General features: G+C 41.5%; 1 protein-coding gene across 2 annotated transcripts in view; it reads right to left on the bottom strand.

Moving 5' to 3' along the window:
* PAPSS2 (3'-phosphoadenosine 5'-phosphosulfate synthase 2) overlaps nt 1-14,912 on the bottom strand; it is a 103,834-nt gene that overhangs the window by 33,211 nt on the left and 55,711 nt on the right. For both annotated transcript variants that reach the window (XM_042238674.2, XM_027960364.3), the window contains exon 2: nt 2,142-2,259. In XM_042238674.2, the coding sequence (XP_042094608.1) occupies nt 2,142-2,259 (118 nt within the window). The remainder of the gene's footprint in view (nt 1-2,141; nt 2,260-14,912) is intronic.

Raw genomic sequence — 14,912 nt, 5'->3', positions numbered from 1 at the left:
TGTCTGGAGTGTAGCCATTTTATCCACTGCTGCACAATATGTCTCTTAGAGGGAACCTGGGGACACATATCAGGCATTGAGACCAGTGAACCTGCCTTCTGGAACAAAGCAGGCTCCATACCCACTGTGTAGCCTCACCCTGGAAAGTGGGAAAAGTTGCTGTTCTAGGGATGGATAAATCCAGGAAACCAAGGACAAGTGCTGCAGGCACTAGGAAATAACTTGAAACAGAAGAATGAGGCTGCTTTAGACAGGAACAGGAAAGACTCAGAGGAGCAAGAAAAGATGCAAGGCAGGTCCTCGCTTGTGTTTTTTAGAATTATCTTCAGGTTAGAATAAAGCCACATTTGTGAGCAGACAGTAACACATAAGTTGATTTCAAAACCCAGATAAATGTATCTTTGCATCTAAGCTCATCTTGATGTGAAATATTATGTCTACAAAATGAACCTGTTTTTTTTTTCTTCTTTTGAGTCCAGCCTATGTCAGACCTGCATTTCCAGGCATCAGCTTCCTCTACCTGAGCTCAGAAAATATAGGTGACAGCCCAGGACTAACTCCAGCTCTGCCACTAACCCTTAGATGTGACATTCTGGGGCAATAAAAACACCAGCAAAACAAGATTCATCTGGCCACTTCGGTGGGAATGAGTTATTTTTATGCAAAGGGACCATGCTCTGCTACATAGAAAACATAGAGTTTTTCTTCTTGCCTGGATTTTAATTTTTTTAAATAAGTAAAATATCCCCCTAGAATGTTAACACATCTGAAAAGAATAAAGAACATCTCTAATGGACAGCCAAATGCTTGATGTCAATTAGGAAAGCCTCATTTTTAACTGCCAGTGGACATGGAACAACAGACTGGTTCCAAATAGGAAAAGGAGTACATCAAGGCTGTATGTTGTCACCCTGCTTATTTAACTTATATGCAGAGTACATCATGAGAAATGCTGGGCTGGAAGAAAAAAAGCTGGAATCAAGATTGCTGGGAGAAATATCAATAACCTCAGATATACAGATGACACCACCCTTATGGCAGAAAGTGAAGAAGAACTACAGAGCCTCTTGATAGAAGTGAAAGAGGAGAGTAAAAATGTTGGCTTAAAGCTCAACATTCAGAAAACGAAGATCATGGCATCCAGTCCCATCACTTCATGGCAAATAGATGGGAAAACAGTGGAAACAGTGTCAGACTTTATTCTGGGGAGCTCCAAAATCACTGCAGATGGTGATTGCAGCCATAAAATTAAAAGACACTTACTCCTTGGAAGGAAAGTTATGACCAACCTAGACAGCTTATTAAAAAGCAGAGACATAACTTTGTCAACAAAGGTCCATCTAGTCAAGGCTGTGGTTTTTCCAGTAGTCATGTATGGATGTGAAAGTTGGACTATAAAGAAAGCTGAGCACCAAAGAATGGATGCTTTTGAACTGTGGTGTTGGAGAAGACTCTTGAGAGCCCCTTGGACTGCAAGGAGATCCAACCAGTCCATCTTAAAGGAAATCATTGGAAGGACTGATGTTGGGTGTTCATTGGAAGGATTGATGTTGAAGCTGAAACTCCAATATTTTGGCCACCTGATTCAAAGAGCTGACTCATTTGAAAAGACCCTAATGTGGGGAAAGATTGAAGGCAGGAGGAGAAGGGTACATCAGAGGATGAGATGGTTGGATGGCATCACCAACTCAGTGGACATGAGTTTGGGTAAACTTTGAGAGTTGGTGATGGACAGGGAGGCTTGGCGTGCTGCAGTTCATGGGGTCGCAAAGAGTTGGACACGACTGAGCAACTGAACTGAACTGAAATGTGCTTAGGCATGAAATTGAGGATTACAGGATTCCTTAGATTTGAAAGGGAATGTCATAATCAACTTGTCCATTCTTTCTCGTCAAAGAGGTGAAAACAGAGAACTAGAGACATTCTATGACCTGATGTAAGCCTTATTTCTCACAGATGGGTAGAATTAGGACTGACACCCAAGCTTTCTACTACAGCTTTCAGCCTCCTTTTAATGTTAAAATACACATGGAATATGTATATGTGACACATAAAATATGTCACATTATTTTCCTTAAAATTCTGTGTCACCACCAATCTTTAGTCAAAATAAAATACATTTAGATCTCAACACAGCACACCTGTCAGCCATACGGTACATCCTCGGAAACCGCCCCGTGTTCCAACCACCTGGCCTCTCTTATTCCTGCTCACGTGATGGGCCTGATACACGACATTGGTGGATTTCTGCTGGTTCTCCTACGAAACAAGAGAAAGCACCAATCGATTAATTAAATAATAAATGTTATACATACACATACAATACAGTAATAGACTACATAGTCTTCCTAACTAAATATCTTCCTTTATAACTGGCATATGTCAGGAAGCATTTAACAGGAGGCTTCCTATGTGCTGTTTTGCACCTGTCAGGAATCCTCTGTCCCTTACCAATCCTGAATATTCAGGATTAAGAGGAGTTGGCAAACCGCTCCCGGGGCTGAGGAATACATGCATTTCCTTCACTGGTTTTTCCATTCACTGATAAGTAACTATTTACAACCCTCTTCCTTTTTATGAACCATACAGTAAAAGTGATTATTTACAACCCTCTGTCTTTGATGTGGATTGCCTTATGTTTCCTTGATAATCTGTAAGTCTGGACTTTTCATTTTTATCTTTGCTGAAAATAGCTACCTTGTAAGACAGTATATATACCCACACTATGTTGAATAAAACACCTTTGCTCCATAAGAGCTTGGGTCCCCGTGTCTTTCTTTCTTTCTCTCTCTCTCTCTCAGGCTAATTCTTTGGAGCACAGAAGCCCGCTGAGCTCACTTTCTTGCCCGGCTTCTAAGAACCTCTCGAGAAGGCTCACAGTGCCTTCACCCCTTCAAGAAGGTGCCCGGTGCCTACATGAAGCAGTGCAAGCCCCATGTCAAGAGCTTTATTGGTTTTCTGCATAAACCAAGGAATATCAGCCTCTTTCTATCTCTCTTTTACTTTCTTATCGTCAACTCCAGTCCACCAGGTTCCAGTCCATTAAAGGACCTCAATAAGCGGCGTCCAGAACAGGGGCCTGGTACCCGTGGCAGATTCGGATGGAGTGACTCCAAGGGCCTACTGAAGTCAGTAAGTACTAAGACATGGGTCAAATGGCTGGAGAGCCCCAGCACCTTTCTACTTTGCTTCACCACTTGTTTACAGTTCAGGGACTTTCAGTTTGGCGCCAGCAAATAGAGGCTTGCCTTCAGACAGCGGTTGAATGTAACACTTGGTTCCCTGAGGAAGGTAGGTTTGATTTAGAAATTTGACACCAGGTCAAAGAGAATGTTGAGTGAGACACCAGATAGGGAAAAGGAATTCCGATAGATTTCTGGTCCCTATGGGCTCTCAGTAAAGCTGTGATTTCTGCCATTTCCAGGTAATTCTAGCCCTCCTGATATTCGGAAACAGGCAGAACACTTACTACATGAATCTGAATTAGATGATGAAACCTTACAAAAGGCCCAACTAGAACAACGTAAAATATTTCAGAATTTTCCTACAAGCCCTTCCCCGGTTGCTCCAAGTGCTCCGCTCTGACAGTGGGCACAAATCCCAAAGTCTCTCCCTTGCTAGAACCTAATGATTCTGGCAACGACTCCACTAAGACACTTTTTGACATTAAAACTGACGACACCTTTCTGAATGACAATGATAAGTTTTTACCACATACTCTTAACTGTAAGAATTTGCTATCTACTCATTCTCCTTCACCACAGAGGCTCTCTGAATTGCTGGCTTTGCGATCACAAGTCTCTGAAGCCAATGGTTTCACCGCCTTTCCAGTTTTAGAAATCCTGACGCTCAAGGGCACATAATACGTCCATATGAGGGTATTAACCTTTTTCACATCCAACAAATTAAAAAAGCTATAACTACGTATGGCCCACATTCACCTTTCACAAAAGCACTTCTAAATTCTATAACATCCTCTATTGGAAATTTTATTCCCCATGATTGGTGACCCGGTGATGGACAGGGAGGCCTCGTGTGCTGCGATTCATGGGGTCGCAAAGAGTCGGACACGACTGAACAACTGAACTAACTAACTAACTAACTTCATTCTCCCACAGGACATCTTGCCCAACAAGAACACCCAGTAGAATGGATCTATACCTGTTTTAGGGGAATAAAGTCACTTACACCCTACCTTGATTTAATTGCTCTAATCATCATCAATGGAAGAAATAGGACTAAAACTCTAATTGGCTCTGATCCTCATAAAATTGTAATACCGATGAATAAATCTCAATTTGAGGATGCATTACAAACTTCGACCGATTTCCAAATAGCTTTTCTGGAATATTCTGGAGAATTTTCATTTCATTATCCTTCTGGTAAGCTGAGGAATTGCTTCAGAAATACTGAATTTATTATTTCTCGCATTATCAGCTCACAGCCTATACCACAAGCTGAGGTATTTTTTTTGTATAGATGGGACTAAAAACGCCAAAGCTTCATTCTGGTCTCTTAAGGAATATAACGTCTTATATATTAAATTTCATTCTGCTCAGCAAAATGAATTATGTGCTCTTATTCATGTTATTTGCCTACACCCTTATTCCATTAATATAGTCTCTGATTCTATATATTCAGTTTCTGTATTAAAAAATATAGAAACCTCCACCATAAACTCCAATCAACCTATTATTCAACAACTCTTTTTCGAACTACAAATTGCGGTTGTTAGAAACCGCAATGCTCCCATTTATATTACACATATTTGAGCACATCCTTGCCTTCCTGGCCCCACGACTCACGGTAATGAGTAGGCTGATAAACTGGTTTCCTTTGCTACTCCGGAGGAACAGCATGCTCTGTTGTGTAACAATTCTGGCGCCCTACACCAGCTATGGAAAATCCCATACCGCCAGGCTAAAGAAATGATTAGTAATTGCTCTACTTATAGATCCATACATCTCGACCCATCACACAAGGTATTAATCCTTGCGGTTTGCAACGTAATGAACTATGACAAATGGATGTAACTCACTGCCCTGAACTTTCTCCCTCTTCTTTCTTACATGTCTGTATCGACACTAATTCTTCTTTTGTTTGGGCCCCACCTCTTCTCGGAGAAGCTACGCAACATGTTATAACTCACTTATTACCTTGTTTTGCTGTAATGGGAGCTCCTAGCTCTATAAAAACAGACAATGGGCCCACTTATATTTCTAGACACTTTAAACAATTTTTACAATCTTTTTCTATTAAATATGTTACAGGTATTCCTTATATTCCACAGGCACAAGGCATAGTCGAACGAGCACATCACACACTAAAGTTACAAATAAAAAATTTTAGAAAGGGGGAATACACAGGAACATGACTGTCTTCCTTTTCTAAAGCAGACTTTACTAGATTCCAACATAAGATATTTTCTAAACCTATAACATCCACTGGATCGTGAAAAAAGCAAGAGAGTTCCAGAAAACATCTATTTCTGCTTTATTGACTATGCCAAAGCCTTTGACTGTATGGATCAAAATACAGTGGAAAATTCTGAAAGAAATGGGAATACCAGAGCACCTGACCTGCCTCGTGAGAAGTCTGTATGCAGGTCAGGAAGCAACAGTTAGAACTGGACACGGAACAACAGGCTGGTTCCAAATAGGAAAAGGAGTACGTCAAGGCTGTATATTGTCACCCTGCTTATTTAACTTATATGCAGCGTACATCATGAGAAACACTGGACTGGAAGAAACACAAGCTGGAATCAAGATTGCCAGGAGAAATATCAGTAACCTCAGATATGCAGATGACACCACCCTTATGGCAGAAAGTGAAGAGGAACTCAAAAGCCTCTTGATGAAACTGAAAGAGGAGAGTGAAAAAGTTGGCTTAAAGCTCAACATTCAGAAAACAAATGGCATCCGGTCCCATCACTTCATGGGAAATAGATGGGGAAACAGTGAAAACAGTGTCAGACTTTATTTTTTGGGGCTCCAAAATCCCTGCAGATGGTGATTGCAGCCATGAAATTAAAAGACGCTTACTCCTTGGAAGAAAAGTTATGACCAACCTAGATAGCATATTCAAAAGCAGAGACATTACTTTGCCAACTAAGGTCCATCTAGTCAAGGCTATGGTTTTTCCTGCGGCCGTGTAGGGATGTGAGCTGGACTGTGAAGAAGGTTGAGCACTGAAGAATGGATGCTTTTGAACTGTGGTGTTGGAGAAGACTCTCGAGAGTCCCTTGGACTGCAAGGAGATCCAACCAGTCCATTCTGAAGGAGATCAGCCCTGGGTGTTCTTTGGAAGGAATGATGCTGAAGCTGAAACTCCAGTACTTTGGCCACCTCATGCGAAGAGTTGACTCATTGGAAAAGACTCTGATGCTGGGAGAGATTGAGGGCAGGAGGAGAAGGGGACGACAGAGGATGAGATGGCTGGATGGCATCACTGACTCGATGGATGTGAGTCTGAGTGAACTCCAGGAGAGTTGGTGATGGACAGGGAGGCCTGGCGTGCTGTGATTCATGGGGTCGCAAAGAGTCGGACACGACTGATCAACTGAACTAACTAACTAACTAACTTCATTCACCCACAGGACTTCTTGCCCAACAAGAACACCCAGTAGAATGGATCTATACCCATTTTAGGGGAATAACCCTGCTGCTGCTGCTGCTAAGTTGCTTCAGTCGTGCCCGACTCTGCGACCCCATAGACAGAAACCAGCCAGGCTCCCCTGTCCCTGGGATTCTCCAGGCAAGAATACTGGAGTGGGTTGCCATTTCCTTCTCTAATGCACGAAAGTGAAAAGTCAAAGTGAAGTCGCTCAGTCGTGTCTGACTCCTAGCGACCTCATGGACTGCAGTCTACCAGGCTCCTCCATCCATGGGATTTTCCAGGCAAGAGTACTGGAGTGGGGTGCCATTACCTTCTCCCACTTACACTCTACTTTGATTTAATTGCTCTAATCATCATCAATGGAAGAAATAGGACTAAAACTCTAATTGGCTCTGATCCTCATAAAATTGTAATACCGATGAATAAATCTCAATTTGAGAACGCATTACAAACTTCGACCAATTTCCAAATAGCTTTTCTGGAATATTCTGGAGAATTTTCATTTCATTATCCTTCTGGTAAGCTGAGGAATTGCTTCAGAAATACTGAATTTATTATTTCTCACATTGTCAGCTCACAGCCTATACCACAGGTGAGGGTTTTTTTATATATATAGATGGGACTAAAAACACCAAAGCTTCATTCTGGTCTCTTAAGGAATATAACGTCTTTTATACTAAATTTCATTCTGCTCAGCAAAATGAATTATGTGCTCTTATTCAAGTTATTTGCCTACACCCTTATTCCATTAATATAGTCTCTGATTCTATATATTCAGTTTTTGTATTAAAAAATATAGAAACCTCCACCATAAACTCTAATCAACTTATTATTCAACAACTCTTTTTCGAACTACAATCTGTTGTTAGAACCGCAATGCTCCCATTTATATTACACATATTTGAGCACATCCCTGCCTTCCTGGCCCCATGACTCACGGTAATGAGTAGGCTGATAAACTGGTTTCCTTTGCTACTCTGGAGGAACAGCATGCTCTGTTGTGTAACAATTCTGGCGCCCTACACCAGCTATGGAGAACCCCACACTGCCAGGCTAAAAAGATGGTTAGTAATTGCTCTACTTGTAGACCCATACATCTCGACCCATCGCACAAGGTGTTAATCCTTGCGGTTTGCAACCTAAGGAACTATGGCAAATGGACGTAACTCACTGCCCTGAACTTTCTCCCTCTTCTTTCTTCCATGTCTGTATCGACACTAATTCTTCTTTTGTTTGGGCCCCACCTCTTCTCGGAGAAGCTACGCAACATGTTATAACTCACTTATTACCTTGTTTTGCTGTAACGGGAGCTCCTAGCTCTATAAAAACAGACAATGGGCCCCCCTATATTTCTAGACACTTTCAACAATTTTTACAATCTTTTTCTACAGGTATACCTTATTATCCACAGGCACAAGGCATAGTCAAACAAGCACATCACACACTAAAGTTGCAAATAAAAAAATTTAGAAAGGGGGATTACACAGGAACACGACTGTCTTCCTTATCTAAAGCAGATTTTACTAGATTCCAACATAAGATATTTTCTAAACCTATAACTATTGTTAATACAGCTTTATTTGTCTTAAATTGTTTTAATTTACCACAGGGAGATAGCTTAACAAGAGCAGAAAAGCATTTTGAGGAATTGAAGGACACTTCTCTTCCTCTGCCCGTTTGGTACCAAGACGCATTAATGAAACAATGGAAATCTGGGAAGCTACTCTTACAGGGAAAGGGGTATGCTTGTCTTTCCCCAGATGGATCAACGAACTCACGTGGCTTCCTCTTCGAAAGATTCGGCCCAAGGGGGTCCCTGGCCTTCAAAATAGAGATGAAACTATAAAAATCTCAGGAGGAAAAAGTTCCAATATGGGCCATGGCAGCTCTAAAGATCTCTAGGGAGCACCGCCCTCGGCAGCATCAACCCTATGATCTCCTGACTTGGGGACACATAAAACCCCTTACCAATCAAGCTGAAAATTTGGTCTCTCAACAGGGAATGCCTCAGAGTCCTGAATACATCCTCCTGGCAATGCTCAGCCTCCTGGCCTGTACCTTCCCCGTTCGAGCTCTAACTGATCACACTTACTGGGCTTACATACCCAACCCTCCTGTACTACAGGTGGTCGAATGGATGGAGAGAGGACAATCGTTTCAACTAATGACTCTGTACATATGCCTTCTCCCTGGAGCATTAAAGGGCCCTCACACGCTGAAGAAGAAGGAAAACTAATCAATATTTCTCTAGGTTACGAAGTCCTTCCTTTGTGTGTGGGCCCAGCAGAATTATGCATAAACGTTAGCCAACAAACTTGGGCTTTCGCCCTGCCTCCCCAAAAGGACTTTTGGACGTTGCTTGGATTATTTACTGCCCTTTCTTTGTCTGTGAACCATGTTTATACTACTGAGACTTTAGGGAAAGAGTTAGGGAAAGAACAAAGAACATTATGCAAAGGGTTTACTTTAAGAACTTTCCATGTTCCTTGGGACAAATGTCAAGCCAAATTGGGAAAATTAATGTTTGTGGCCAATCATACAATTGTTGATTGGGGACCCCATGGTATGTGGTGATCTAACTGCTCAGAAGATGTTAATAGCTCTGCTTGTGACTATGCTACTCAGGTGACATGGAAAATTAATGACACTGCAATGGAGCATTACCACGACAAAGGGCTTCTTGGGCGGCTTGACCACGGATTAGCCCCACCTCGTCCTAGGATCGTCCTCAATAAACAGAGTGGGCCTGAAGAATGGGACATTTGGAAACTTGCTGTGAGCACCGAACAACTTGGAACTTGGACCAGACTTTTCACTACTACCAGTCGTAGTCATAGTAACTATTTCTTTCGCTATAGTCAATCATACTTTATACAGGCCTGTGTATCACTTCCTTTCATTATAGCCATAGGAAATTTACAATTTAATAAGACTTTACATTCTGTAACTTGTGTTAATTGCAAACCATATACTTGTCTTAACTCCTCTATTTCTTTCAGAAATGATTCCCTCTTGATTCTTTGATCTCGACGTAATTTGTGGTAACCAATAAATCTCCAAAGACCCTGGGAAGAAGGTCCCATGGCTGGACTTGCTTCCAGACTACTTACTAAACTGCTCCAATGATGTAAACGAATCGCTGGATGGCTGATCCTTGGCATTTGGGGTTAATAGCGATTTGCACCACTGCTGCTGTTGCTGGTGCTGCTCTACATAGCTTGATTCAAACACATAATTTTATCCAAAATTGGACTGAAGATGCTCATAATATGTGGGCTACTCAGGCTCAGGTAGATGAGGATATTTAAGAGGAAATACAGGAACTAAAAACAGCCAGCAAATGGGTCGGAGATCAATTAATAGATTTCTAAAAACAAGTGATACTAAAATGTGATTGGAATTCTACTCAATTTTGTATTACTCCTGTTCATTTCAATCATAGTGCCTACAACTGGGAACAAATCAAATTTCATTTACAAAATATACATGATAATGCCTCTCTGAATGTACAGTTACTGCAAAAGGAAGTCTTTGAAACTTCTTCTAAACGTCTGCCCTCTTCCACTAATATGGAAACTTTAGCTGAACAACTAGCTGATCAATTATCTGGGCTAGACCCACGAGGATAGTTTCAAAGTATTACCCACCACATCAGGTCTGGAACTGTAACTTTGGTAATTGTCTTCGTAATTATATTTGTTGTTTATCATTGTCTTTCTATAAGGTTGGTTAATACTAAACAAACTCAGTTGCTCAGGACCTTTTTTTACAAATATAATAAAACAGGGGGAATTGTCGGGAAGCATTTAACAGGAGGCTTCCTATGTGCTGTTTTGCATCTGTCAGGAATCCTCTGTCCCTTACCAATTCCTGAATATTCAGGATTAAGAGGAGTTGGCAAACCGCTCCCTGGGCTGAGGAACGCATGCATTTCCTTCACTGGTTTTTCCATTCAGTGATAAGTAACTATTTACGACCCTCTTTCTTTTTAGGAACCGTATGGTAAAAGTGACTATTTACAACCCTCTGTCTTTGATATGGATTGCCTTATGTTTCCTTGATAATTTGTATGTCTGGACTTTTGATTTTATCTTTGCTGAAAATAGCTACCTTGTAAGACACTATATATACCCACACTATGTTGAATAAAACACCTTTGCTCCATAAGGGCTTGGGTCCCCGTGTTTCTTTTTTTCCTTCTTTCCATCTCTCTTTCCCTCTCTCTCTCAGGCTAATTCTTTGGAGCACAGAAGCCTGCTGAGCTCACTTTCTTGCCCAGGCTTCTAAGACCCACTCAAGAAGGCTCACAGTGCCTTCACCCCTTCAAGAAGGTGCCCGGTGCCTACATGAAGCAGTGCAAGCCCCGTGTCAAGGGCTTTATTGGTTTTCTGCATAAACCAAGGAATATCAGCCTCTTTCTATCTCTCTTTTACTTTCTTATCGTCAACTCCAGTCCACCAGGTTCCAGTCCATTAAAGGACCTCAATAAGCGGCGTCCAGAACAGGGGCCTGGTACCCGTGGCAGATTCGGATGGAGTGACTCCAAGGGCCTACTGAAGTCAGTAAGTACTAAGACATGGGTCAAATGGCTGGAGAGCCCCAGCACCTTTCTACTTTGCTTCACCACTTGTTTACAGTTCAGGGACTCTCAGTTTGGCGCCAGCAAATAGAGGCTTGCCTTCAGACAGTGGCTGAATGTAACACTTGGTTCCCTGAGGAAGGTAGGTTTGATTTAGAAATTTGACACCAGGTCAAAGAGAATGTTGAGTGAGACACCAGATAGGGAAAAGGAATTCCGATAGATTTCTGGTCCCTATGGGCTCTCATTAAAGCTGTGATTCCTGCCATTTCCAGGTAATTCTAGCCCTCCTGATATTTGGAAACAGGCAGAACACTTACTACATGAATCTGAATTAGATGATGAAACCTTACAAAAGGCTCAATTAGAACAACATAAAAGATTTCAGAATTTTCCTACAAGCCCTTCCCCAGTTGCTCCAAGCGCTTCTCCCCTGCGAGTGGAAACAAATCCCAAAGTCTCTCCCTTGCTAGAACCTAATGATTCTGGCAACGACTCCACTAAGACACTTTTTGACATTAAAACTGACGACACCTTTCTGAATGACAATAATAAGTTTTTACCACATACTCTTAACTGTAAGAATTTGCTATCTACTCATTCTCCTTCACCACAGAGGCTCTCTGAATTGCTGGCTTTGCGATCACAAGTCTCTGAAGCCAATGGTTTCACCGCCTTTCCAGTTTTAGAAATCCTGACGCTCAAGGGCACATAATACGTCCATATGAGGGTATTAACCTTTTTCACATCCAACAAATTAAAAAAGCTATAACTACGTATGGCCCACATTCACCTTTCACAAAAGCACTTCTAAATTCTATAACATCCTCTATTGGAAATTTTATTCCCCATGATTGGTGACCCGGTGATGGACAGGAAGGCCTGGCGTGCTGCGATTCATGGGGTCGCAAAGAGTTGGACACGACTGAACAACTGAACTAACTAACTAACTAACTTCATTCTCCCACAGGATGTCTTGCCCAACAAGAACACCCAGTAGAATGGATCTATACCTGTTTTAGGGGAATAAAGTCACTTATACCCTACCTTGATTTAATTGCTCTAATCATCATCAATGGAAGAAATAGGACTAAAACTCTAATTGGCTCTGATCCTCATAAAATTGTAATACCGATGAATAAATCTCAATTTGAGGATGCATTACAAACTTCGACCGATTTCCAAATAGCTTTTCTGGAATATTCTGGAGAATTTTCATTTCATTATCCTTCTGGTAAGCTGAGGAATTGCTTCAGAAATACTGAATTTATTATTTCTCGCATTATCAGCTCACAGCCTATACCACAAGCTGAGGTATTTTTTTTGTATAGATGGGACTAAAAACGCCAAAGCTTCATTCTGGTCTCTTAAGGAATATAACATCTTTCATACTAAATTTCATTCTGCTCAGCAAAATGAATTATGTGCTCTTATTCAAGTTATTTGCCTACACCCTTACCCTATTAATATAGTCTCTGATTCTATATATTCAGTTTTTGTATTAAAAAATATAGAAACCTCCACCATAAGCTCCAATCAACCTATTATTCAACAACTCTTTTTCGAACTACAATCTGTTGTTAGAAACCGCAATGCTCCCATTTATATTACACATATTTGAGCACATTCTTGCCTTCCTGGCCCCACGACTCATGGTAATGAGTAGGCTGATAAACTGGTTTCCTTTGCTACTCCGGAGGAACAGCATGCTCTGTTGTGTAACAATGCTGGTGCCCTACACCAGCTATGGAGAATCCCATACCTCCAGGCTAAAGAGATGATTAGTAATTGCCCTACTTGTAGACCCATACATCTCGACCCATCGCACAAGGTGTTAATCCTTGCGGTTTGCAACCTAAGGAACTATGGCAAATGGACGTAACTCACTGCCCTGAACTTTCTCCCTCTTCTTTCTTCCATGTCTGTATCGATACTAATTCTTCTTTTGTTTGGGCCCCACCTCTTCTCGGAGAAGCTACACAACATGTTATAACTCACTTATTACCTTGTTTTGCTGTAATGGGAGCTCCTAGTTCTATAAAAACAGACAATGGGGCCCCCTATATTTCTAGACACTTTCAACAATTTTTACAATCTTTTTCTACAGGTATTCCTTATAATCCACGGGCACAAGGCATAGTCAAGCGAGCACATCACACACTAAAGTTGCAAATAAAAAAATTTAAAAAGGGGGAATACACAGGAACACGACTGTCTTCCTTATCTAAAGCAGACTTTACTAGATTCTAACATAAGATATTTTCTAAACCTATAACTATTGTTAATACAGCTTTGTTTTAAATTGTTTTAATTTACCACAGGGAGATAGCTTAACAAGAGCAGAAAAGCATTTTGAGGAATTGAAGGACACTTCTCTTCCTCTGCCCGTTTGGTACCAAGACGCATTAATGAAACAATGGAAATCTGGGAAGCTACTCTTACAGGGAAAGGGGTATACTTGCATTTCCCCAGATGGATCAGTGAACTCACATGGCTTCCTCTTTGAAAGATTTGACCCAAGGGGGTCCCCAGCCTTCAAAATAGAGATGAAACTATAAAAATCTCAGGAGGAAAAAGTTCCAATATGGGCCATGGCAGCTCTAAAGATCTCTAGGGAGCACCGCCCTCGGTGGCATCAACCCTATGATCTCCTGACTTGGGGACACATAAAAACCCTTACCAATCAAGCTGAAAATTTGGTCTCTCAACAGGGAATGCCTCAGAGTCCTGAATACATCCTCCTGGCAATGCTCAGCCTCCTGGCCTGTACCTTCCCCGTTCGAGCTCTAACTGATCACACTTACTGGGCCCACATACCCAACGCTCCTCTACTACAGGTGGTCGAATGGATGGAGAGAGGACAATCGTTTCAACTAATGACTCTGTACATATGCCTTCTCCCTGGAGCATTAAAGGGCCCTCACACGCTGAAGAAGAAGGAAAACTGATCAATATTTCTCTAGGTTATGAAGTCCTTCCTTTGTGTGTGGGCCCAGCAGAATTATGCATAAACGTTAGCCAACAAACTTGGGCTTTCGCCCTGCCTCCCAAAAAGGAGTTTTGGACATTGCTTGGATTATGTACTGCCCTTTTTTTGTCTATGAACCATGTTTATACTACTGAGACATTAGGGAAAGAACAAAGAACATTATGCAAAGGGTTTACTTATAAGAACTTTCCATATACTCCTGTTCGTTGGGACAAATGTCAAGCCAAATGGGAAAATTAATGTTTGTGGCCAATCATACAATTGTTGATTGGGGAGCCCATGGTATGTGGTGATCTAACTGCTCAGAAGATGTTAATAGCTCTGTTTGTGACTATGCTACTCAGGTGACATGGAAAATTAATGACACTGCAATGGAGCATTACCACGACAAAGGACTTCTTGGGTGGCTTGACCGCGGATTAGCCCCACCTCGTCCTAGGATCGTCCTCAATAAACAGAGTGGGCCTGAAGAATGGGACATTTGGAAACTTGCTGCGACCACCGAACAACTTGGAACTTGGACCGGACATTTCACAGGGACCAGTCGTAGTCATAGTAACTATTTCATTCACTATAATCAATCATACTTTATACAGGCCTGTGTCCCACTTTCTTTTGTTATAGCCATAGGAAAGTTACAATTTAATAAGACTTTACATTCTGTAACTTGTGTTAATTGCAAACCATATACTTGTCTTAACTCCTCTATTTCTTTCAGAAATGATTCCC

Source organism: Ovis aries, chromosome 22 (assembly GCF_016772045.2).
Source record: "Ovis aries strain OAR_USU_Benz2616 breed Rambouillet chromosome 22, ARS-UI_Ramb_v3.0, whole genome shotgun sequence".
In the NCBI taxonomy this organism is placed as follows: Eukaryota; Metazoa; Chordata; class Mammalia; order Artiodactyla; family Bovidae; genus Ovis; species Ovis aries.
The sequence above is the reverse complement of the archived record's forward strand: the minus strand, read 5'-3'. Positions and strand labels throughout refer to the sequence as shown.